Genomic DNA, 22,556 nt, shown 5'->3' with positions numbered 1-22,556 from the left:
ATTTATATTAAAGTTGATCAGAAAAAAGTTATTTTTGAAGTAGTTTCTTGATGTCATGAAGCCTCTCAGGTAGGTAATGGAAAACCACGTGTTGGCCAGGAAATGGTGAAAGTATAGGAATTCTAGTCGGTGCAATGAGAATTAAGAAAGGGAAATGAATATTGCAAAAGGACAAATATATAATGATATCACATCAATTAAAAGTAGAGTAATTGCCTTATGAGAGACTTAATCTCTAGAATTTTTACTTACCAACAATCATCAGTCAGAAAGTCAAATGAGATCTAAGGGATAAAAGGCAATAGTGAAAAAGTTTAGGGCACAGTTTACTGTTTACTTGAGAGAAATGTGTGAGACCTATATTTTGTATGTTGAAATGTAATGGTAAACTATATGACTTAAGAAATGGAATGAAAAACTGTATTTCCAATAGTTGTCAATTTGTTTATAATTTTAAGCCAATACCCATGTTAAATCTAGTCAGACTTTTCTTAGAATAAATAGGATTTTAACATTCACAGGGAAGAATAAACAGGTGAGAAGAGGAAAAATCCTAAAATTAAAAATTTCTGTGGAATGATACTGTCTCAATATTAGAACAAATGACAGACTTGAGAAAGCACAGTAATTAAAAAATTATGGGGCTTCCCTGGTGGCGCAGTGGTTGAGAGTCCGCCTGCCGATGCAGGGGACACGGGTTCGTGCCCCGGTCCGGGAAGATCCCACATACCGCGGAGCGGCTGGGCCCGTGAGCCATGGCCGCTGAGCCTGCGCGTCCGGAGCCTGTGCACTGCACTGGGAGACCCCACAACAGTGAGAGGCCTGCATACCCCAAAAAAAAAAAAAAAAAATTATGGATTGCTTTATAAATGTACATATTAATGTAATTGGAAGGTCCAAAATACATTCTTATGCATAGGAAGTTGTGATAAAGGACAGATGAGAGAACGGAGAAGAGATGAGTCACTCGATTATTTGTATTGGGGTACATAATTGGCTAAGAAAATTAATTTACAAACTCAACATATACCACAACTCAACATCAAAAAAACAAACAACCGCGCTTCCCTGGTGGTGCAGTGGTTGAGAGTCTGCCTGCCGATGCAGGGGACACGGGTTCGTGCCCCGGTCCAGGAAGATCCCACATGCCGTGGAGCGGCTGGGCCAGTGAGCCATGGCCGCTGAGCCTGCGCGTCTGGAGCCTGTACTCCGCAGCGGGAGAGGCCACAACAGTGAGAGGCCCGCGTACCGCAAAAAAACAAAACAAACAAACAAATGAAAACAACAACCTGATAAAAAAATGGACAAAGGACCTGAATAGACATTTTTCCAAAGAAGACAGGCAGATGGCCAATAGACACATGCTTAACATCACTAATCATCAGCGAAATGCAAATCAAAATCTCAGTGAGATACTATCTCACACCTGTCAGAATGACTATTATCAAAAAGACAACAAATAACAAGCGTTGGCGAGGATGTGGAGAAAAGGGAACCCTCGTGCACTGTTGGGGGGAATGTAAATTGGTGCAGCCACTATGGAGAACAGTATGGAGCTTCCTCTAAAAATTAAGAATAGAATTACCATTTAATCCAGCAATTCCACTTCTGGTTTTTTTCCCCAAGAAAACGAAAACACTAATTCAAAAAGATATGTGCACCCCTAAGTTCATTGCATCATTATTTACAGTAGCCAAGATATGGAAGCAACCTAAGCACCCATTAAGAGATGAAGGGATGAAGAGGAGGTGGTATATACGTGCAGTAGAATATGACTCAGCCATAAAAAGAATGAAATCTTGCCATTTGTGACAACATAGGTGGAATTAGAGGGTATTATGCTAAGTGAAATGTCAGACAGAGAAAGACAAATACCATGATTCACGTAAATATGGAATCTAAAAACAAAAACAAGTGAACACATACAAAAAAACCAGAAACACAGTCATAGAGAACAAATAGGTGGTTGCCAGAGCGGGGGGATGGGAAATAAGTGAAATAGATGAGAGAGATTGAGAGGTACAAACTTCAGTTATAAAATAAATGAATCACGGGAGTATAGTCAATAATATTGTAATATCTTTGTATGGTGACAGATGGTAACTAGATTTATCATGGTGATCATTTTGTAATGTATAGAAATATTGGATCATTATGTTATGTACCTGGAACTAACATAGTGTTGTAGGTCAATTATGCTTCAGTAAAAAAAAACCCAAACCCAAACCTTACGTATACTAGAATATAGCCTGGATTAAAATAATAAAAAACTGAGAAAATAAAACAGAAGAATTAAAAAAATTTTGGAGGCAGTTTAAGATTCTAAGCTTTGAAGGAATAGAAAAAACCCAGAAAAAATAGACTTGAAGTTTTATGAAATAGATAACTCTGGCAAATAACATTCTGGGAAAAATATTTTAAGCAGAATTGGCTTAAATATTATCTGGAGTTCAAATAAACTGGTAAGGTACACGTTTGAAAATCTCAATAGACAAATGAGCAAAGGATGTGACCAAATACTTCACAATGAAGAAATACTACTGGAAATAAATAGTAAAATCTCTACCTTCAATAGTAAGAAATAATTATGTTAAAATCAGATACGATTTTTAAATTGAACTAGTAGATAATTTAAAATCTGTTAAAAAAAATGATGGCCGTGTTATGGCAAAGTAGTCTATGATATTCTCAAAATGACCAGTTGAGTATAAGCTGGTACAGTGCTGAACAGCAATTTGGCAGTATCTATCAAGTAATTATATGCTAGTTTATTTATTAATATAAACATATATTTATTTATCATAAAGGTTATAAGACTTTCCCCAATAATTCTTTTGTTTTGGACTCAAAGAAAAGACTACAAAATGGGAAAAAGGTATGCATAAAGCCTCTTCATAGTGGAAAATATTAAAAAGAGCTTAAATATCTAACATGTGATACATAAAACATTGGTAAAATTTTTTATATCCCTTTCAAGCAGTGCTTATAAAGCCTGCAGCACTAGGGAGATCACGCAGTAGGGCTGACAGGCAGAGGGAAACAGTGTCGCTGTTTTATCATACCATGAGGTAGACACAGGAATGATACCAGCTGATGCAAAAGTAAATTGGTTCATATTGCCAGGTTCCTTTCCAGACAAGTACCAAGAGCTTGTCACTGATGGTTTTATTTCTAGAAATAGAATATAAGAAATGATAAGGAGCATGGTCAAAGATATACATATAGACATGCATCCAAGCATTTTTACAGTGGCAAAAGTTGGGAAGAACCTAAGTTCGACTGTGAGAATCCTCTGATTTATATGAAGGGATGGAGCAGAAGTTGCGATGTTACTTAGTAGTAAAGAGCAGAACCAGGACAGGAAACCAGAGTCCTCCTGCTAACATATATGGCTATCGATGTTGTATTGGGAAATGTCCTGTTACTCAGCAAGATCCATTAGTGCCATAATTGTTGATGTTGCCTAGAATAAGAGGACTCTGCTGTCAGACCACTTGAGCTTTGCTGGACTCACTGGAGGATGCTTCAGGCATAACAGTGAAGCTAAACGGAAAGTCCTATCATCATGAAATGATGATTATCAATGCATTGGTACTGACTTGTTGCCGCTTCACTTACTTTCCCATCTTAGCATGTCTTGTTAACCATTTATTTGTGTTGTATCCTAATTCAGCAGTATTCAAAATTACTGCCACAGGAATTCTAGAAATCAAACTTACATGAATTTTACTACCAGTCTTTAAAAATATCAATACTGAAGTAATCATAAAATTCTGTATTGAATGTTTTTTTTTTAGAAGATGTTGGGGGTAGGAGTTTATTAATTAATTAATTTAGTTTTGCTGTGTTGCATCTTCGTTTCTGTGCGAGGGCTTTCTCTAGTTGTGGCAAGCGGGGGCCACTCTTCATCGCCATGCGCGGGCCTCTCACTATGGCGGCCTCTCTTGTTGCGGAGCACAGGCCCCAGACGCGCAGGCTCAGTAGTTGTGGCTCACGGGCCTAGTTGCTCCGCGGCATGTGGGATCCTCCCAGACCAGGGCTCGAACCCGTGTCTCCTGCATTAGCAGGCAGATTCTCAACCACTGCGCCACCAGGGAAGCCCCTTGAATGTTTTTAAACTTTAAAATTTTAAATTACATATGCTTATTACTTTATCCATGGATGTGTGATCACTACTCAAGATGGTTTTTATTTTTAAAATATTACAACTTATGAATTTAGCTGTAGATAATTAATTAAAAATATTAGTAAAACATGTACTTATGATAACCATCCTAAATTAATATATCTGGTAGAGAGCTTACTCTCTCTTTTTTCAAAAAATATTTATTTACTTATTATTTATTTATTTATTTATTTAGGCTGCGCCGGGTCTTTGTTGTGGCCCTTGGGATCTTTGTTTGGCATGCGGGCTTCTTAGTTGCGGCATGCACGCGGGATCTAGTTCCCCGACCAGGCATCGAACCTGGGTCCCCTGCATTGGAAGCGTGGAGTATTACCCACTGGACCACCAGGGAGGTCCCTAGAGAGCTTACTCTCTTGATCAGCATTTGACAATCAAGAGAGAACACTGAAGACTGACTTGTTTGGTAACAAAAAATGACAAAGGGGAATAGCACAAAATCATGTCTAGCATTTGAGTGAAACTAAAAAAGTTCTTCTAAATTTATTTCTACAAAGAGGATAGAGATTTTGAATCATTCACAGAAAAATTTCTGCGTTAGAAGTTAGTGGGTTTATAAAATATTTGATATGCCAGATCCTTCGATAAGTGCTAGGAGATGTGTTTGGAATGAGAGAACATCCTTGCACTTAGCACCTTCACTGGCTGGTGGCTCTGTGGCTGGTCCCAGTGCAGTGCTCTGTCTTTACTTGACATCTGTTTGTTGAGCAGAGTCTGCATCTCGAAGAAACCTAGACAAATGATTGTGTCGAGTAACAGATAAAACAAGGCATTGCTCCTTAATTTGTAAGGAAATGTGTAATATCTTTAGTATATCTTTTAAACAAATATTTAGCTTACTGATAGGAAAAGTTTGACTAATGTGGGGATATATGTTTAGAAAATGCAGCCGAAAGAAAGATATTAAAAATATGTATGTGTGAATGACTAACCAAATACTTATAGGTTAAAAAGTTCACTCTCATTGCATTGATATACTCTTTGATGTCAGTCTTTGTGGTACATTTGGAAAAAATCTTTGGAAATAGGAAGTCAAAAGATGTCTCTCGATTTTCTACGTCTGCTGAAGAGCTTTCTGATAAAGGGGAAATGAGATTTGGCATTTGGAACTAGTTCCTGGAGACCAAGAGACAGAGCATCACATTCTAGTTCTCATTAAAGCCTTTTATAACTGAGCCAGACGCCATATTGAGCTCTATGTGCAGTTTTCTTGGAGTGTTGCCTCTGACTTATATTTAAAGTCAGGTCACATTCACTGGTGATGAGATTTCTGAACAGAGACAACTTCCTAGCATCTGTTATGTAACTCAACTCCCTTGGAGGGAGGGGCAATACATTTTGGGGAGGAGAAGAAGAGGAAATAGATAAAACTGGAGGAAAGAGATGAAGGAGAGGGGTTGTAGTCCTTTTTGTGGGGGTGCTCTACCATGGGAGATAGCAAGTGACTAGGTGTTTCCTGTTCTGGTTTTCATCTTACTAAAAGAGCACACCCCTGGTATGCTAGCAAAGCACATGGCCATGAGGGAAAGCTTGGGGGAGTCGAGGTATGATTCTATATAGGATTAGAGGGGTGGGGCAAAGGGATGCAGGCAGACAAAGTGGTCCCTTGACTGCCTCTAGTTCCTTGTGTACAGAGGTATCTGGAAAGTTAGCATGTTATATGGTTCTTAAATAGAGCCAGTGACCTGAAGCCAGTGTTGCCTTTAGGAATTCCACATGTGTAATTGAAGAATACTTATTATGCAAAGAAGTTCCATTTGTAAAAGAGAGTAAAATACAAGTGTGGCACTTGTATTTTATTTGACATAAGACTATGCCCTATTCCTTTAGATAGACTTAAATTTCACAGAATTTTAGATTTTATGAAACCTGTTTTTCTCCCCAGAAGAAACATCCTAGTCTTTCTTTAATTGTATCTGAAAATAATTACACATGATTCATAATCAGATTGGATGTTCACTATTTGCCAAAACTATATGAGCATTTTCTCCATATTCTAGTGCTTAGAACTGATACCATTTTAACAGTTGACAAAATAAAACAGCATTTTCCTCTAGTGACACTGCTTTTTTTAGAGGGTAGTTTGCATGTTATCCAGAGTGTTGTTTTTCCTTGTGGTTATTTCCATGTTTGTACACATACGAGGAGGTTCATGGATGCCAGTCCATTGGGTGTATGTTGCTTCTAAGTAATAGCTCTGAAACTTTCTGATGAGGGAGGAGTCCATTAACTCACTATTGGGAGATGTCATTTATCTGTGCTGTTTGCTTTACCTCTATCCCTTGCCTCCTTTGGCTGACTTAATTGAGAGTAGGCTGTGTTATTATCCATTCCAGAAACTGTATTAAAAAAAAATTCTCGGGTTTCCCTGGTGGCGCAGTGGTTGAGACTCTGCCTGCCGATGCAGGGGACACGGGTTCGTGCCTTGGCCCGGGAAGATCCCACATGCCGCGGAGCGGCTGGGCTTGTGAGCCATGGCCACTGAGCCTGCGCGTCCGGAGGCTGTGCTCCGCAGCGGGAGAGGCCACAACAGTGAGAGGCCCGCGTACCGCAAAAAAAAAAAAAAAATTCTCTATTACTAACGCTGTAATACAAAAATGGTAAGCGAAGTAAACAGATAAATTGAATGATCTGGCCAAAGTTACCGGTGACTCAAGTGGGTGGAGGCGGAATTTATGACACACTTCCTTTAATAAGGACAACTGATGTCAGATTTCCCTGACATTTTATAAGGTGCCCCAGCTCATATTGGTGTCTAACTTTTTTTTTTTTTTTTTTTTTTTGCGGTACGCGGGCCCCTCCCGCTGCGGAGCACAGGCTCCGGACGCGCAGGCTCACGGGCCCAGCCGCTCCGCGGCATGTGGGATCCTCCCGGACCGGGGCACGAACCCGTGTCCCCTGCATCGGCAGGCGGACTCTCAACCACTGCGCCAACAGGGAAACCCCTATGTCTAACTTTTAATATCACAGAAAGATTACATTTTAAGGTTCAAGTTCCGTAGGAAAGTCACTGTCAAACTAGTGGTGAACAACTACTATGAATTTCTTGGTTGACGCTATGTTAGAATTATGTTTCTGTTAAGTAATGTTTCAGTTATTTGTACTATGCGTTGCAAGAAGCCACCAGTAATAGAATTCAAGAAATACTTGCTTAATAGGGAACAACTAGAACAATTAAATTGGAAATGTCATTTCTTATAAACCTGCTCAATTCTTTGCTAGCTCTTCAGCTAGTGATTAAAGAAAAATATTGTGACCATGAGGGAGAAAGCCTTCCTTCCTACGTGATTTTCAGTGCACAAATAAGAAATTAGGAGTCAAAGAGTAACAGTTCTTGGAAATGCATAAAGTCGAGGGGTGGTTCTGTCATCTATGTTATCTAAAGATCTTTGTGTGAAGAAACTATGAAAACAGAAAAACAGCTTTTGTTCACCAGACTAAACCTTCATAAGCCACTGTTTGGTAATTTTGAATCCTGTTAACAACATTCTGAAGCTTATTAAGTTGAGACTTTTGTCTTCTTTATTTTTAGCACACTCAAGTGTATATATAAATCTCTGGAATGTTGAAGGAGTGACATTCCACAAGTGTCAGATTTTTTTTTTTTTTCTGTTGCCCATTGTGAAGGGGAGACCAGTAAATTAAGAATGTTTGATTCTTTCTCCTATATTTGCTTTCCTTTTGGAACTCTGTTACAGAATAAAGAATTGTTTTTTTGTGGAAGCATTACTGAATAGGAAAATCATTGTTTCAAATTATAGTTTTCTGGCAGTGATTAATGATTAATTAATGAGGCTAGCTTTACTAGAAAAACATTATTATAATATTAAATTTCTACATGGCTTGGCACTATTATCAGTGCACAGCAACAAAAATATAGAATTCACCATAATCTAGATTTAGAACCAAAAATTGTACTCTTAAGTTTCAGGTGTCAAAGCTGGGCTCTAAAAGTGTTTTAGAATCTAGAGACTTACAAATATCCTTGCAGATTCTGTAATAACAACATAAACTTTTGTTCAGTGTTAGATTCTGAAGTGACTGTTAGCCTATTTTGGGGAGTTCTGGTGCATTTAGATTTTTACCCAGTCATTCCGCAGTGATAACAAAGCCATCATAGAGTTGAATGAGTTACCAATGGGAAATAGTTGTTATTTGGATGAGTTCCACTGCACCCTTTACATATGGCAAAGAAAAAAATATGGTTTGAATCTACCTTTTTAAAACATGGATCAGTTTGAGAAAAAAAAAATCAGTAAAAATGATTAATAGAAAAAAGTATTCTTAGGTTGAAGAGAACTATATTACAATGAAAGAGATTCTTACACTAACTGTTGAAACAGAATCAAATATTACCTTACTTTAACAAATGTGGAACTATTTTTAAAGGACATGTCTTTGAATGTAGAAGTGTGTCTGTATGTTCTAAGAGGCCCGTGTCACTGTTGTTGGCATTGCTGGTCTCTGTTTCTTGACTTATTTTCTTAGTTGTTTGCTTTCTGTTGTGCTCTTGGACCTGAAGAAAATATTGGGGTGGATGAATGACATGTATGATTTTTGAGGATGTTAAAAAGAACACTAAACCAATATTGGCATTCTTGTAACTGCATATGTTGTTTCTTTATTTACTTTCAGTTTGATTAATAAGCTTAAACCTGGTGTCATTAAGAAGATCAATAGACTGTCCACACCAATAGCAGGTTTGGTAAGTAATAAATTATCTTCAAAATTATACTTGTTTCTGAAATGTAAAAAGATGGGCATAAACACGTTCTCTTATCTGGAATTATAGATATTAGGTTTGGGGTCTTTTTTTCTCAAGAAAAGTATTTCTTGTGATCTTGTCCTTATATCTTTAGTTCCTCCTTCTGTTTCCATTCTGCCTGGAGGCTTTTATTCTATTTACTTAATTTTTTGTTTGTTTTGCTTCTTGTGCCCTCAAACTGCCTATAGCCCCCCTTTTGGCCCATTTCTTCCACAAATTGCATTTGTTTAGGATCACAGTATTTCCGAAACTCAGCCCTCCGTGTATTGGTTGTTAGTTGACCACAGTTTATGGAAACTGGCCAAAGCTGATGAGTTGTTACATTTCAGGTGCTTCGTGCTTATACATTGCCCTTGCTCAGCATGCAGGTTTTGGAGTGTATTTGCAACATACTTAAGACCTGTCACCTCTTTTGGTTTCCTACCAACATCCTGTGTGATGTTGGGGAAGTCTCTGTCTTCTACTTTGCCTCAGTAACCTTTTCCATAAGATGACTATGGATGACTCTCTAGATTCATTCTAGCTTTAAATCCGGAGTTTTGTGTATGAAAAACACCCCATACTATCATTATATAGATTCTCTGCTGTATCAAGACCCTAGAGAGATCAATAATAATGTGGGACCATATCTTTGGAAATAAATAATTTATAATTACAAATGATGGATAATTCTCAAAATGTTAGCATTCCCGGGGCTTCCCTGGTGGCTCAGTGGTTGAGAGTCCGCCTGCCGATGCAGGGGACACGGGTTCGTGCCCCGGTCTGGGAAGATCCCACACGCCGCGAAGCAGCTAGGCTCGTGAGCCATGGCCGCTGAGCCTGTGCGTCCGGAGCCTGTGCTGCGCAACGGGAGAGGCCACAGCAGTGAGAGGCCCGTGTACCGCAAAAAAAAAAAAAAAAATGTTAGCATTCCCTAAGAATCAAGGCTGATGATGGGAGTCAGGTAAAAAATTAATTTTACAAAACACTCAACTTTAAGACAGCTAATAACTGGAATGTAAATAAAATATTGTTAATATTTTATCTTTGGAATAGTCAAGCTGCTTATAATACATTCAGGAACCTTCTGCTTGGCCATGCATGTGTTTGCAGGTGTTAGAGGCATGACGGATTAAAGGTAGCAGTACTAAAATTTCTGGGTTTGCAGCTGGCATGAAGGTGTCATCAGAATTTTGACAGGAATAAGTTGGTGGCAGAGTGTTTATTATTAGAAAATACCTGTCTAGGAGGGAAGGAAAGAAGAGTTTTTACAGTTTTCTCTTTGAAAGATCAGAAAATTACTATTTTCTTTTGAAATATAGAATGCAGTGGACCCTTGAGCAAAGCGAGAGTTAGGAGCACCAACCTCCTGCGCACTTGAAAATCTGTGTGTAACTTCTGACTCCCCCACCAAACTTAACTGCTAATAGCTTACTATTGACCAGAAGCCTTATTGATAACATAAATAGTCGATTAACCCATATTTTGTATGTTATATGTATTATCAATATATACTGTATTGTTATAATAAAGTAAGTTAGATAAAAGAAAGTGTTAAGAAAATCCTAAGGAAGAGAAAATACATTTACAGTACTGTACTGTATTTATTGAAACCATAAGTTTACATTGTCTGTTTACAAGATGAATCATCTGTCTGTCAATACCAACATCAATATTGTCTCATATGATACAAAACACTATAGCTGTTATACATATTACTAACATTAGTCATAAAATTGAAAAGGTAATGTGAAAAAGAAATTCATATTTATTTAAAGGTATAATGATTCATGCATTGATAACAAAGAAACAACACTATGATTGCTTCATGGTTACCAAGCCTATACACTAATAAATGAACCATTAAATGATTTTTGTGGCGTACAGTATTACAGTCATATTTATAATACAGTATTAGAAACATTGTTACATTGAAAAACCCACTTACCCGTGATGATAGTCTGATATGCAGTTTCTCCAATCATGAGAGAGAGAGAGGCATATTGTACTGTAATGTAATTCCTTGAAAGCAAAGTTATAAAACAGTAAGAAAACTAACAAATAATTTTATATTAAATATCACTCACCTTATGCCTGTGTAAAGGTATCTACATATATTTTATGCATTCACGATATATACTAACTTTTTCTTAATTTTTTCGATATTTCTAGGCTACATGGTTCATCTGTGAGTTTTTTCAAATTGTCACAAATCTCCAAAAAATTTTCCAATATATTTCTTGAAAAAAATATCTACGTATAAATGGACCTGTGCAGTTCAAACTTTTGTTGTTCAAGGGTCAACCGTCTATATATAAAGTTCCAGAGCAGTTGGGCTCAAATATTAATTCCTTCCTTCTTACCAAGTTACATCTGTTCTATTTCTGTCATGACTAAGCAACTGACATGATATTTTCATTGGTCTCAAACTTGGTTGGGTAAGAAACTTTCATATATATGCATGTATTGCAATGTACATATATGTATGAATTACTTCTAGCGATATAGGAGTCAGAGGTGTTATTTAAGGAATAAAGTTAAAGAACTTTTGTTTTTGAAGTCTTCCTAGGAAGAAACATTCAATTTAATAGAATAAATATGTTTTATATGAAAATAACTTTTACGAAATAACTTCTGTGAAAATTAAAAGTATGAATTGTATTGAAAGTACTCTGTTTTTTCAGATGGCTTGAGTTATTCTCAGTGTTATAGGTTGAATTGTGTCCTGCCCCTCAAAAAAATGATACAATGCAGGCATACCTCAATTTATTGTGCTTCGCTTTAGCGCACTTTGCAGATATTGCATTTTTTATAAATTGAAGGTTTGTGGCAACCCTGCATCGAACAAGTTTTATCAGTGCCATTTTTCTAACAGCATTTTTTCACCCCATGTCTCTGGGTCATATTTGGGTAATTCTTGCAGTATTTCAAACTTTTTCATTATTATTATATTCGTTGTGGTGATCCATGGCCAGTGTTCTCTGATGTCACTTCTATGACTCTCTGAAGGCTCAGATGATGGTTAGTATGTTTTAGCAATACAGTATTTGTTAATTAAGGTATGTATGTTGCTTCATTAGACATAATGCTACTGCACACTTGATAGACTACAGTTAGTATAAACATAACTTTTATATGCACTGGGAGACAAAAAAAATTCATGTGACTTGCTTTATGGCGGTGGTCTGGAACCCAACCCACAATATCTCTGAGGTATGCCTATATACCGAAGTCCTAAACTGCAGTACCTCAGAATGTGATCTTATTTGGGAAGAGGGTTGTCACATGGAGTATGGGAACAGAGGCCATAATGGAGTAGGGTAGGCACCCTAATCTAATATGATTGGCATCCTTATAAGAAGATGGCCTTATGAAGGCAGGTACACACAGGAAGAAAGCCATGTGACAACTGAGAATTGGCGCGATGCATCCTCAGGCCAAGGAGGAGCAGAGATTGCCAGCAAACCACCAGAAACTGGAAGAGGCAAGGAAGGATTCTTCTACAGGTTTCATGGGAGCATGGCTTTGTGCATACCTTGATGTTGGACTTCTTGTCTCCAGAACTGTGAGACAATACATCTCTGTTGCTTTAAGCCACTTGGTTTGTGGTACTTTGTCATGGCAGCCCTCGGAAACTAATACAGATAGGTAAATGTTTCAGTTAATACTTGCCTTTTAAAAAACTTTTTATTTTGAAATGTAGATTCAGAGGAAGTTGCAAAAAAAGCAGTACACGGAGTTCCTCTGTGCCTTTCACCCCAGTTTCCCGCATTGTAACATCTCGTATAACTCTGGTACAATATTGAAACCAGGAATTCACACTGGTACATTCAAAGACTTTAATCAGATCCACCAGTTTTACATGTAGTTAATGATAACAAAGAGCAAAGATGCTTTCAAGCTACGTGAGGTGAAGAGTGTTTTATTGTAAGGATTTTCCAGAGGACTCTCGTTAATCTAGTGCTCAGGCATAAACATGGCAGCTGGGTTCAACATGACTACTTTTTTCTGTCCCATTTCTAACAGGAAATGGCATCCCTTAGTTGCGTTTCCCAAGAGAGGAATCTGAATGGATCAGATTACCTTTTCTTTTTTTTTTTGTTAAATTGGAGTATAGTTGATTTACAGTGTTGTGTAATGTTGTGTTAGTTTCAGCTGTACAGCAAAGTGCATCAGTTATACGTACACATACATCCACTCCTTTTCAGATTCTTTTCCCATATAGGTTGTTACAGAATATTGAGTAGAGTTCCCTGTGCTATACAGTAGGTCCCTATTAGTTATCTATTTTATATATAGTAGGGTATATATGATAATCCCAATCTCCTAATTTATCCCTTCCCCCCAGGTTTCCCCTTTGCTAACCATAAGTTTGATTTCGAGATCTGTGAGTCTGAGATTACCTTTTTCTTTCCAGGCTACAGATCTCGTGGGTCAGTGGCCAGCTAGTAGGTGAGTTCCTTAAGGGAGAGAGTGGTCTTGGCTGACTGGGCTGTGGTCAGGAGTATTCATTTCCTTTAGTTTGTTCAGTTCTGGTGTGTGAGTTGAAGTTGTTTCATGAATGAAGTTTGTTTGGGGTAGATACCAAGTTAGGTCAAATACAGCAGTAATTACACAATTTCTGTGTAAGGGTTTGTTAAGCTATGTGAGTGTAATGCTCCCAGCCCCCTCTTGCATTCCTCTCTTTTTTACTCTCTTCTTCAGTTATGACTTTTATCTGTTTCATGTCCACTCCCATGTGTATTTAGCTTTGAAGCCAAGGCTGTGGATTTACCCATGGCAGATGGACCTGTGTGAAACACTTGGAATATCCCCTGAGCAATGACAACACAGAGGGAGATGTTAAGATGATTCAGAAGTATATTGAATGCTTTGCTTAAAACATTCATATGATTATATGATTACTTTTTTCTTTAGGAAGGCAGTAATCATGTTCTCATAGGTCTTCTAGAGATACAGCTTTCCTTGCTTGATTGAGTTTTGTAAAGAAATACATTTTCCCCTATCCTTTAAATTCTTTTTGTTCTTTATAAAGCCATGCTTAAAAATTCTAACGCAAGAGTTTGAGTCTTCCAAAAATTAGCTGGTGTTAAATGTGGGTATGTTCAAATCACTGAAACTCAAAACCAAAACTTTGAGAATTAAAAAACTCAACCTCAAAACAAACCCCTGAGAAACAGGCAAGATATTCTGATGGTGAAAAGAGCCGTTGAACCAGAATATTATTTACCATCTGCATTAATGTGCATGAGATACAATATGTGTAGAAAACATCAAGGAAGTTATTAACCGTAAGACTTATAGTCATCTTGGACCCCTAATGGTCTATTTGTATTTTCTAAAGCAAGGTTTCTCAACCTTGGCACTATTGACATTTTGGACTGGATAATTCTTTGTTGCGGGAGTCTGTCCTGTGCATTGTAGAACGTTGAGGAGCATCCCTGGCCTCTACTCAATAGATGCAAGTAGCACTGTGCCCTCCATCCCCGCCTTGTGACAACTAAAAATGTCTCCTGACATTGCCAATAACCCCTATGGCATAAAATCATCCCTGGTTGAGAACCACTGAGCTAAAGAATCAAGAAAGTAAACCCTACCCTTTTATATGGACTAGTTTGCTGACTGACTACAGATTTCATTGTTCTCATGCTTGGCATTTCAATTGCGATTTCCCTTTGAAAAGCAATGGTATCCTAGAAAATTTAGTTTGAATCATTTGTTTGTTTGAATGTTTGTGTCTGTCAGTGGGCTTAGTAGAAAAATCCTTGGTATATCCGGACTTGCATGAAAAATATGGGCTCAATTTGAACATCTTTGCTCTAAAGTGTTATTCTTTCAGATTCCTTTAAGAGTGGAATGTGTAAGGTTGACTACAGAGGCTGGGAAAGTTGTCTCCTCATTCAGGAATGCTGTAGAATGTAGGAAATGGGCAAAGATGCCAGCTAGCTTAAGCTGTTAGATGTGTCATTTTCTCCTGCCTTCATAATGGTTATTTTAAGAAATAAAGCAAGTCTATGGGTCTGCCATTTTTCAGAAGGTTATTAGTGGTCAGTGTTCTTGTACCTGTGTAAAATTACTTCTGATTCATTCATCTTCACTCACCTATACACTTGGGTGTCAGCAAAGTAGTGCAACCTAGTCTATGCCAAGGTCACTGTTGAAACATCTAGTTGTTCCCTTCCGCTGTAGTAGAAAATTCACCTGAGGAATCAGCTATAAAATTTAAATATTCTGATACAGGTTTTATCATGTACTTTTCTGAAAACTACTCTTAAGCAATGACTATATTTATCCCATTAAAAATTTTTTTTTAGTAAAATAAGCCCAGGGGTTGGGAGAGGGGAGGTTTGTGAAACGCTGAGTTTGCGAGTTCTTTCTACAAGTAAAATCAAAATGTGAGACCTCAAGACAGACTGTTTTCAGGAGAAAAAAACTTTCTTCTGTTTCCTTTCTCTTCCAAGTTGAAATAATGTAAGAAGTACAAATATAATTACTAGTTTCATTCAAGGGTGGTACTTTTCTGGGTAAGAGGCAGGAATGAATTTTGTATGGTTGAAGAGAAAGTACTCAAGGAATATTAGAATGTGGCTTAGATGAACAGCCAGTATGAATATATGCCTTGCTTGAAAGAGTGGTGATTGAGAGTTGCTCTGTACTAGGTCAAACCCAATGTGTGTCTCAGAGGGAATATCTCTCTAGTTGGTAATAAGCAAGATGCATTTGTGAAAATATTTGGATGTTAATATATGCAAAACACTGATAACAAGCTGCGGCATGAGAAGAGAGGGGAAAATGGTGTACAGCTAGTTTAAAATAACCATTTAATGGTAAGATCAGTAGTGTCTATTTTCTGGTCTTTTTTTTTTTTTTTTTTTTTTTTTTTTGCGGTACGCGGGCCTCTCACTGTTGCGGCCTCTCCCGTTGCGGAGCACAGGCTCCGGACGCGCAGGCTCAGCGGCCATGGCTCACGGGCCCAGCCGCTCCGCGGCATGTGGGACCTTCCCAGACCGGGGCACGAACCCGTGTCCCCTGCATCAGCAGGTGGACTCTCAACCACTGCGCCACCAGGGAAGCCCTATTTTCTGGTCTTGAATTTTATTGCTGACTTCGTAGATTTGTTGAAGGAGATCTTCCACCTAGTAAATTTGGGAGAGGCTTCCACCAAGCAAATTCTTTTTGATTCACTCATCCTTGCCAATTCGATTATTTAGCCAATAAGAGCAGGATTTTCGTACTGAGCTGATTCTGACTGCCCTGCCCCCCATCTTTAGATGGATGGGGGTCAACATGGAGGTCCCCTCCCATAACCCTACTCTTGCCTCAACTCTTAGTTTTCATGTTCTTTATTTCCTCACAGTTGATAAATAACAAAGGCTAAATGTTTCTATAAATTACCATTTCTCACCTCTTACTGTATTGGAATAATTTCATATATGTTGGGTCAGACCTTGGAGTTTTGAGTTAAAAGATTTTTTTCTTTTCTTTCATTTCCTAATGAGACAGTGAAGGTTAAACTATATCAATACACTTGATTAAAACTGCTCCATCTTGGTCTCATGATTAAAACTCTATTAAAGAAATGTTTTTATTACAAAGGGAAGGTGAACCACTGTTACAAGCTGTGTAACACTAACATTTAAACTATTCTTATTTTACTAGCATGCCAATCTCATTATTTTCTTTGAAACAAAACACCAATAACACAAATACGGAGTACTTTTTCTTACTTCTTAATAAAGACATAGAAGAGTACTATAATGTTACCATTTTTAGTGTACTATTGCACTGGTGTAAGAAATCATAGCATAAAAGTTAGCCAGTACTATAAAAAAAGATCACTTTGTGCATTTGAAATGACATTTTCCATGGTTGTATTTTAATGTAAATAACTTTTTTCTAATGTATCTTTTATTGGAATTTCTGTGGATCACCATCTGTACTTTGAAATGGTTTGGGGTTATCCAGTAATCAAGTCTGAGGAAACAGACTGATGTGCATTGGATGTCTTCAAGGTAACAAATATTAGATATTAAATATCCAAATGCCTTAATACCTCCATGTAAATGGCATATAAATAAGTCAATGATGACTGAGTTATTTATATAAAGTATTTTTAGGAGATCTCCTCAAGTTTTCTTGTCACCCTATTTTTCTCCAACTCTCAACTGAAATTAAGTATCACCAAGAGTAGAAACTTAGTGTCAACATTGAAATTGGTTACAATGCCCTTATAATGATGCAGCACTGTAAATCAGGAAACTCCGGTTTTATTTCTAGCCATAATCTCTTAGTCATGGCATTGGCACAAGTTTAGGAACACTTCCCTATGGTTTCAAAACTTACTCGTTTTTAAATCTAAGATGAACATTTATGTGCCAACTTTCAGCCTTGAGGGCAACTTTTTTCAAAACATTAATGAGGGCTTCCCTGGTGGCGCAGTGGTTGAGAGTCCACCTGCGGATGCAGGGGACACGGGTTTGTGCCCCGGTCTGGGAAGATCCCACATGCCTCGGAGCGGCTGGGCCCGTGGGCCATGGCCGCTGGGCCTGCGCGTCCGGAGCCTGTGCTCCGCGGCGGGAGAGGCCACAACAGTGAGAGGCCCGCGTACCACAAAAAAAAAAAAAAAAAAAAAATTGATTCAGAGTAAGATTATGTCATACATGACAGTTTTATTCAGATACAAAGACACTTTGAACAATCTCTCTTTAGGCATCTTTTTAATGTAGAAATTGGAAATGGAAGAGCAGATGACGTTAATATGAAATAGAACCCAGGTGTAAGACTGGTGTCAGGGCATTGGTTGCTTGATGGGGTTTAGGCCCATGACTATCCCTCCTTTCCTAAAAATACTGAACACCTACTCTGTGCCAGGTACTGTTCTAAGAACTTGGGACACAACCACGAGTAAGGCAGAGAACATTGCTCCCTAATGGAACATAGGCAGTAAGTCGATAATAACCTGTCAGGTGCCAATGATTACTGTGAAGAATCTATAATACCTTGCCAATTACCTTAATTATACTGAAAAAATAAAGTGAATGGGTAGAGAATGATTGAGTGCATGCATGAGAAGTATTACGGAGAAGGGGCTCAGGAGCGTCTTATTTCAGGGGCTGGCGTTTGATCAGGGACGTGAATGAAAGGAGGGAGTGGGAAGATATGAGGATGGGTGGGAGTTTTCCATAGAGAAGGAAAAAAGGGGTGGGGTCAAGGCAGGATCAAACCGGACCATTAAGGAGGACTCTGCGTCTGGAACTGAGTGAGGCAAAGAGGTAGGCCAGCAAGGTTGTATAGGGCTTTGTGGGCTTTGGTGAGTAGACTGCATTTTACCCTAAGCCACTGGGGATGAGAAGCCGTTGGGGACTTTTGAGAGTAATTTAATTTGTTGTTAGAAATTATTGGTTGTCTGTGATAAAGGATGCACGTATTTGTGAATACACTGAAACCCATTGATTTGTGTCCTTTGGATGAATTGTATAGTATGTGAATTAATGTCTCAATAAAACTTAAAAAGAGATCATAGATTGGTATTTGAAGAGTGGACTGAAGGAAACTGAGAAGCAGAAAAGTCAGTTAAGGAACAGCTTCAGTAATTGTGATGATTCATTTTATGTGTCAACCTGACTGTGCTATGGGGTGCCCAGATATTTGGTCAGACATTATTACATTATCCTAGGTGTGTCTGTGAGGGTGTTTTGGATGAGATTAACATTTGAATTGGTAGACTGAGTAAAGCAGATTGCCCTTTCTACTGAGAGTGGGCCTCATCTAATCAGTTGAAGGCCTGCCTAGAACAAAAAGTTCAACCCTCCTGTGAGTAAGAGGAAGCTACTCCTGCCTCAGTGCATGAGCTAGGACATTGGTCTTTTCCTGCCTTCAGACAGACCAGAACTGGAACATTGGCTCTTCTTGAGTTTCAAGGCTGCTAGCTTTTGAACTTGTAGTTATACCATCCCACTGACTCTCCTGGTTCTCAGGCTCTGCCCACGAACTGGAACTATGCCATCAGCTCTCCTGGGTGTCCAGCTTATAGATGGGCAGATTGTGGGACTTAGCCTCCATAACTGTGGACTTAGCCTCCATGATTGTATGAGTCAATTCCTTTTTATAAATCTCTTTTATATATGTATCCTGTTGGTTCTGTACTAATACAGTAGTTCAGGCAAGAGAATGTGGTGGCAATATTGGGAATGGTGAGAAGCTGTCAGAGTTTCCAAATGTTTTGATGGAAAAAGTGTGTAGGATTTACTTATGGGTTGATAGAGAAGCCAGGGTTTTTGTATTAGTAGTTTATTGACATAATACATATGGAGCAGAGGGTGGGTGGAGGGGAGGGGAGAATCAAGAGACCCTGTGGAGGATGAGGCGATTTGCATAAGGTGGCAGATTTGCAAATGTCCAAAAAAGTGGTCAATGTTGGTTTTAGATGTTATTCCCTAACAACAGCATGGAAAAGATGATTAAAGGGATGGTTTGTGATTATTTAGCAAGAAGGAAAATAATCACTAGAAGCCAGCCTTGTCCACCACAAACAAATGCTCGAAAGCAACAGATCACTGGGCTGGTCCCATGGAGAGTCCAGGAGACCTGCTAGAGGTCATGAAATGGCCCACAATGGATTTTGCTTGACTCACACAGGTTTTGCTTGTCTTCAAAATTTAAATCAACATTTGCATACCCTCATATTTTAGATAAAATCTTCATCTCTAGCTTTGCAATGAATCTGGTAACAGCAGGCCTGTATTCCCCCAAGGCAACCATTATATGGGGTGTCCCATAGACAGGATGGGAGCCTCTGGTTTCTTTGTTCTCTTTTGCCATCTCTTTGACATTATGCCCGTTTTATTCATTTGTATTTGATTTATTCATATGACCATCCTTGGCCTTAATTCCTGTAATGTGTCTGTTGTTGTAGCCTTGGTAGTTGAGATGGAAAAGCAGACCAGAATAATGTCTGTAGGCGAAATCTTAAATAATTGAGAAAAAATGCTCAGTTTTAAGGACCTGAATGTAAATCCATGTAAACTTGGAGAGAGGTTTCTGGCAGTTTGCCTTAAGGCTTGTACTTGCCCTAATTTTATTTAAAAAAAAAAAAAAAAAAGGTGGGATGAAAACATGGGAAATTTACTTAGTCTAGTTTATAGATGTTGGAGCAATCACGCATAGCTCATGTACTGGATATCAAAAACTGAAACTAAAAACGATCCGAATGGGCCTCAGTCTCCAAAAGGATATTCATCAGGAATATATTTCTACTGTATTCTACTGAAAAAAAATCAATCACATGAATTCTGTGATTTTATATTGGCTACAAATGGAATCATGCATTTTATGCCTTTTTCTGTGATACCTCACTAATAGCATCACATGACATTCAATTCAGATTCTTTATATCCACCTTATTTTTATTCTAAATTTGACTAGCTTCCTGGTCTGTTAAAACTAACAGGTCTTCTTCCTATGAACTGTGATGTCAATTCATAGGAGGTGACTACGCCACTGTATGTGAGCTCAGCTGACAGTATAATATAGATGCCACAATACAAAGTACCTGTGGTCTGCAACAAGAGAAGTTGGGTAAATTCTCTCCATTTACTGATTATTTACTATATGCTAGAAACTGTGCCAATCACATATCTATTTCCTCATTCCATCCTCACAATCACCCCATTATCCTCATTTTACAAGATGACCATTATTAATTACCTTTACAGTGATGGTTTTTTGTGATAATTAACCACACTTGGAGTCCTGTCTTGAGTTACAGATGCTTCACTCTGAGAAGGCAATAGCACATAGGAACCTGTCTTTTTTTTTTTTTTTTTTTTTTTTTTTGCGGTACGCAGGCCTCTCACTGTTGCGGCCTCTCCCGTTGCGGAGCACAGGCTCCCGATGCGCAGGCTCAGCGGCCATGGCTCATGGGCCCAGCCGCTCCGCGGCATGTGGGATCTTCCCGGACCGGGGCACGAACCTGTGTCCCCTGCATCGGCAGGCGGACTCTCAACCACTGCGCCACCAGGGAAGCCCCAGGAACCTGTTTTTAAGGAGGCTTGGTAGCTGTAGGCAGAACATCTCCCAAAGATGTTCACACTCTAGCCCATTGAACCTGTGGATATGTTGCAAGGCAAGGGGGGCTTAGGTTGCAGGTGGAATTCGGGTTGGAAGAGGAGCCTGGATTAGCCAGGGGGGCCCAATATAATCACAAGGGTCCTGATAAGTGGAAGAGGGAGCGAGAACCAGATAGATGGTAGTGGAACAGAGACTCAGCCCGATGCTGCTGGTTTTGAAGATGGAGCGAAAGAAGCCTCAGGAAGGAAAAGAAAGTCGATTTTCTTCCAGAGCCTCCAGAAGGAATGCAGCCCTGCCGACGCCTTGATTTTAGCCCAGCGAGACTGATTTTGAACTTCTAACCTCCAGAACTGTAAAATCATAAACTTATCTTGTGTTAAGCCACTAAACTGTAATTTGTGACAGCAGAAATGGGAAATTAATACAGTGGTTAAGAGCACACACTTGAGTTGAACTGTTTGGTTTGAATCCTAGCTTCACTACTTACTGGGTGACCTTAGGCAAGTCACATACCTCTTAGGCCTCAGTTTCACCGTGTGTAAAATGGGAACAGTTAGACTTTGTAAGCTTCTTTTCATGGGAAGTTGAGATTATTGGGAAAATTAGCTATTCTATGGAGAGCCAGTTGGGATAATAAGAGAATGGAAAAATGTCACATGAGCGACCAGAGATGTTGAGGAAACCAGGAGAAGCTGTGAGGTGGGGGAAACACATGGAGTGTACGAAGTAGGAAAGCTCAGGGGCTCTCCTGTGGGAGAAAGATGAGATTCATTTTGCATTAAGTAGGCAGGGATAGGATCAATATTTTATAATTACAGTGAGAAGTCTTTGGACTTTTTTTTTTTTTAATTAATTTATTTATTTTTGGCTGTGTTGGGTCTTCATTTCTGTGCAAGGGCTCTCTCTAGTTGCGGGGAGCGGGGCCCACTCTTTATCGCGGTGCGCGGGCCTCTCACTATCGCAGCCTCTCTTGTTGTGGAACACAGGCTCCAGACACGCAGGCTCAGTAGTTGTGGCGCACGGGCCTAGTTGCTCTGCGGCATGTGGGATCCTCCCAGACCAGGGCTCGAACCCGTGTCCCCTGCATTAGCAGGCAGATTCTCAACCACTGCACCACCAGGGAAGCCCCTTTGGACTTTTTTGACATAGAAATGACTAAAAGTGAGTCAGCCTCATAAAGCAAGGAGTCCCTGGGGTTGGAAAGACTTACAAAAGGGCTGATGATCCAGACATATTACCTGTAAAAGAGTCTCTGAAGGGGGTGGGGTGGGGGCACTGAAGGAACACGAATTCCCAACCATCTCCAAAGTTTTACTGTGTAGTTTTCCTTCATTAAACATGCTTTATTGATTCATAAGACATGCATTTTAGCATCATTATGACACGTTGATCTAAGCAATTACATGTTTCACTTTGGAACATACAACATGGATAATTTGAGGACAGAACTTTGTTTTCTTTTCTTCCCATTTTGTCCCGTCCCCCCACCTCTGGCAACCAACCAATCTGTTCTCTGACAGAACTTCTTAAGAATCTATGTTGGCACCTTTTTTTTCTTTT

The 22,556-nt window shown here is 39.0% G+C and overlaps 1 protein-coding gene across 11 annotated transcripts in view; it reads left to right on the top strand.

Moving 5' to 3' along the window:
• LMO7 (LIM domain 7) overlaps positions 1-22,556 on the top strand; it is a 200,895-nt gene that overhangs the window by 72,282 nt on the left and 106,057 nt on the right. For all 11 annotated transcript variants that reach the window (XM_027116066.1, XM_027116060.1, XM_027116056.1 and 8 more), the window contains exon 3: positions 8,819-8,888. In XM_027116066.1, coding sequence (XP_026971867.1) covers positions 8,819-8,888 — 70 coding nt within the window. The remainder of the gene's footprint in view (positions 1-8,818; positions 8,889-22,556) is intronic.

This window comes from Aethalodelphis obliquidens, unplaced genomic scaffold (genome assembly GCF_003676395.1).
Source record: "Aethalodelphis obliquidens isolate GAN/ISIS:26980383/991018 unplaced genomic scaffold, ASM367639v1 scaffold15, whole genome shotgun sequence".
Lineage (NCBI taxonomy): Eukaryota > Metazoa > Chordata > Mammalia > Artiodactyla > Delphinidae > Aethalodelphis > Aethalodelphis obliquidens.
Note: the sequence above shows the minus strand (reverse complement) of the source record. Positions and strands in the feature narration are given on the sequence as shown.